At 40.6% G+C, this 3,396-nt stretch overlaps 1 protein-coding gene across 1 annotated transcript; it reads left to right on the top strand.

Moving 5' to 3' along the window:
* The first annotated feature begins 234 nt into the window (after positions 1-234).
* On the top strand, positions 235-1,162 carry LOC112832621 (olfactory receptor 2AP1-like). The gene is given in 2 exon segments (XM_025883355.1): positions 235-761; positions 763-1,162. Coding segments are annotated over 2 exon segments (927 nt in total).
* The last annotated feature ends 2,234 nt before the right edge of the window (positions 1,163-3,396 follow it).

The following is a 3,396-nucleotide window of genomic DNA, read 5'->3' as shown; positions in this document are numbered from 1 at the left end:
GTACCATGTGGGGAAATAACGACAAGAACTTTTCCATAAAGAGCAGATAGAACTGGAAAGGATCCAACATCATTCAAACGGGCCACTGGTCTGGGTCAGGTCATCAGAAGAAAAGTTCACTGTCCATCACTTTGGGTTCTCTTCACATTTCACCTGTCCATTTCAGAGCACCTCTTCCTTTCTCGCCTTTTATTGCTATCGCTCTTTTACCTTCAGACTCAAAATTTTTCAACAATGAAAAAAAAAACCATGTTGACAGAATTGATCCTGCTGGGTCTGACAGATGTCCCTGAACTCCAGGCAGTGGTCTTCACCTTTCCGCCCCTTGCCTATTTACTCAGCATCACTGGAAATCTGACTATCCTTAGCCTCACCTTGCTGGACCCCCACCTCCAGACTCCCATGTATTTCTTCCTCCGGAACTTCTCTTTCTTAGAAATGTCCTTCACAAACATCTTCATTCCCAGGGTCCTGATCAGCATCACAACTGGCAACAAGACCATCAGCTTTGCTGGCTGCTTCACTCAGTATTGCTTGGCTATCTCCTTCGGAGCCACAGAGTTTTACCTTCTGGCTGCCATGTCCTATGACCGCTATGTGGCCATCTGCAAACCCCTGCATTACCTGACCATCATGAGCAGCAGAGTCTGCATCCAGCTGGTTCTCTGCTTTTGGCTGTCTGGGTTAATGGTTATTAGACCACTAATCTCTCTGATGAGTCGGCAGGACTTTTGCGCATCCAACAGGCTGAATCATTTTTTCTGACTATGAGCCCCTTCGGAAACTCTCCTGTTCAGACACAAGCCTCATTGAGAAGGTCGCTTTTCTTATGGCATCTGTGACCCTAGTGGTCACTCTGGTGCTAGTGATTCTCTCCTATATGTTCATCATCAGGACTATTCTGAAGCTCCCCTCTGCCCAGCAAAGGACAAAAGCCTTTTCCACTTGTTCTTCCCATATGATTGTCATCTCCCTTTCTTATGGAAGCTGCTTCTTCACATACGTTAAGCCCTCAGCAAAAGAAAAGAACACATTCAACAAGGGAGTAGCTCTAGTCATTACTTCAGTCGCACCTTTGTTGAACCCCTTCATTTACATCCTAAGGAACCAACAGGTAAAACAAGCCTTCAAGGATATAGTCAAAAAGCTTGTGAATCTTTAAAGAATTTCAGAATTAAAGTCTTAATGGATGAGTTCTTACTATGCACCAAGCTCTCTACCAGTGACTACATATCCAAGAAAGAGTTAAACTCCAGGCCGGTGAGAGAGACCTGGAAATAAATAAGTTACAACCTATGAAGTGTTCATATAAAGAAATTATTCAGGCTTTATAGATGAAAAAGTAATCCAAACTGAGTTTAAGAGTCAATACATGTTTTCAGAGGGGATGCCATTTAAACTGAGTCTTGACATGTAGGAATAAGTCAAGCAAGCAAAAATAGAGAAAGAAAAGTTTGGGTAGAAAAAATTTGTTGGTAGGAGCACAAAATTTCAAACCAACAAAACTGAGTAAATGTCATTATTTCAATGATATAAAAAAAGAGGAAAAAAGTTTGTGAAGATGATAGTTTTAGTTTTGAATTAAGTTAAATCTCATTTTGCATAAATTAAATGGCCACAGTGTCAAGGCATCTGGATTTTGGACCAGATCTATGAATTTAGCAATCTTTTCCATGTACATAATAATTGATGTGGGACTAGAGGAAGTACAGAAGAATAGAAGCAACTGTAGACATTCAAATATTAAACTCTAAGAATCCTCCCGAAATTTAAAGAGCAGAAGAGGCAGGGGGATAAGAAATGCAATAGATCTATGGAATTCACGGAAAGAGAATGTCTCAAGAAACATACGTGGTTGGCAAGGTGAAATGACTCAGAGAGCAATTAAAGTGAAGAATCAAACTTTAAGAACTGACAATTAAGGTGTTGTTAATCTCAGCCATTTTCAGCAAATGTGGAAATTGGGGTGGGGTAGGAAGAAGTCAGACTATAGTGGGATACTGGTGGGTGGGAGCTGAAAATGAAGAGAATGATAAAATTGAATTTCAAGAGTGGAGAAATGAAAAGAAGAATAACCTCCAAATTATGCTCCCTATGGTTTCTCATTATTAGTGTCTGTGTTTTCTCATCACTAGTGTATCACAATAATGGTTATATACAAAGCCTGTTTCGGTGCACCTGGGTGGCTCAGTCGGTTAAATATCTGACTCTTGATTTAGGCTCAAGTCATGATCTCAGGGTCATGAGATCGAGCCCCATGTCAGGCTCTGCGCTGAGTGTGGAGCCCGCTTGAGATTCTCTCCCTCTCCCTCCGCTCCTCCCTGCCCCAACTCACACACATACACACACTCTCTCTCTCTCTCTCTCTCTCTCTCTCTCTCTAAAAAAAAAAAAAGTCTGTTCACCTCTAGTTTGTAAGGTCCAGGAGTGCAGGGATAATATCTTCTTGGTCACACAATTCCATCTGCAATGCCAAGGAATGATGGGTGCTCAATAAATTACTTGTTGAATGGATCAATAAATAATCTTTTGGTAGATGGAGGAAAGGACAAATGAATAAGGGGGCCCAGAACTGATTTTTTTTTAAGTGAAGAACCTTGATATTTGAGCATTTGTATCCTGAGAACAATGAATTAGTGAGGCATGCCTCATATGAATTTGTGAGATCTGCCTGGAAATTCCACTCTATTTTACAGATGAGAACCTGAAGCTTAAAAAAGGCAAAACAGCTTGTACAATATCACATAGCTGAGTGTCTGAACTAGAATTAGAAGCCAATTCTTTCTGATTCTGCCAGAGTCCAACTGCCTAACTACTGAGCAATGCAATCTCCCACCATTCTAACCAGTTTTAAGGTTTACTCTCCTAAGTGTTTGTAAGTATTTTAAGTAGATTTGGCTTTCCACCTGTTTCCCATGTTTTCCAAGCTCTCAACAAGCTTTGGTTAGAAGTCTTTAGAATGTGAATCTCCTTATGAAGTTGAGAGCATACAAAAGCCCGTATTAGTCCACCTATGGCCCCTAACTTCTCCTAAGAAGCTTCTCTTTTCCGTGCCCATATCTCTTCTGAACAACATGGGTCTTTTTTTCTCTCTCTCTTTAAAAGGAAATAGACCCCAAGAGCATGGGACCTGAGAAAGCAGTATATTTTTTTCTCCCCCTCTATCCCCGATAAGCTTCCAACAAAGATTCAGTTATGAACAGGGAGGCTCATATCCTCTGCTAACTGTGCTCCCTCTTCCCTATTCATCTCCTTTCCCATCTACTGGTCAATGGTTTTGATTTCTGGCTTTGCAGCATTACGGCACTCAGTAAATGTTCAATTAATAGAAGAGTAAGGAATGAGTAAATGATGTCTTTATTACATAAATTTTAAGTCATTTTCATAAGCTTTTCT

This window comes from Callorhinus ursinus, unplaced genomic scaffold (genome assembly GCF_003265705.2).
Source record: "Callorhinus ursinus isolate GAN/ISIS: 27379988/994484 unplaced genomic scaffold, GSC_fseal_2.0 scaffold14, whole genome shotgun sequence".
Lineage (NCBI taxonomy): Eukaryota > Metazoa > Chordata > Mammalia > Carnivora > Otariidae > Callorhinus > Callorhinus ursinus.
This window is presented reverse-complemented; position numbering and strand designations above follow the sequence as displayed.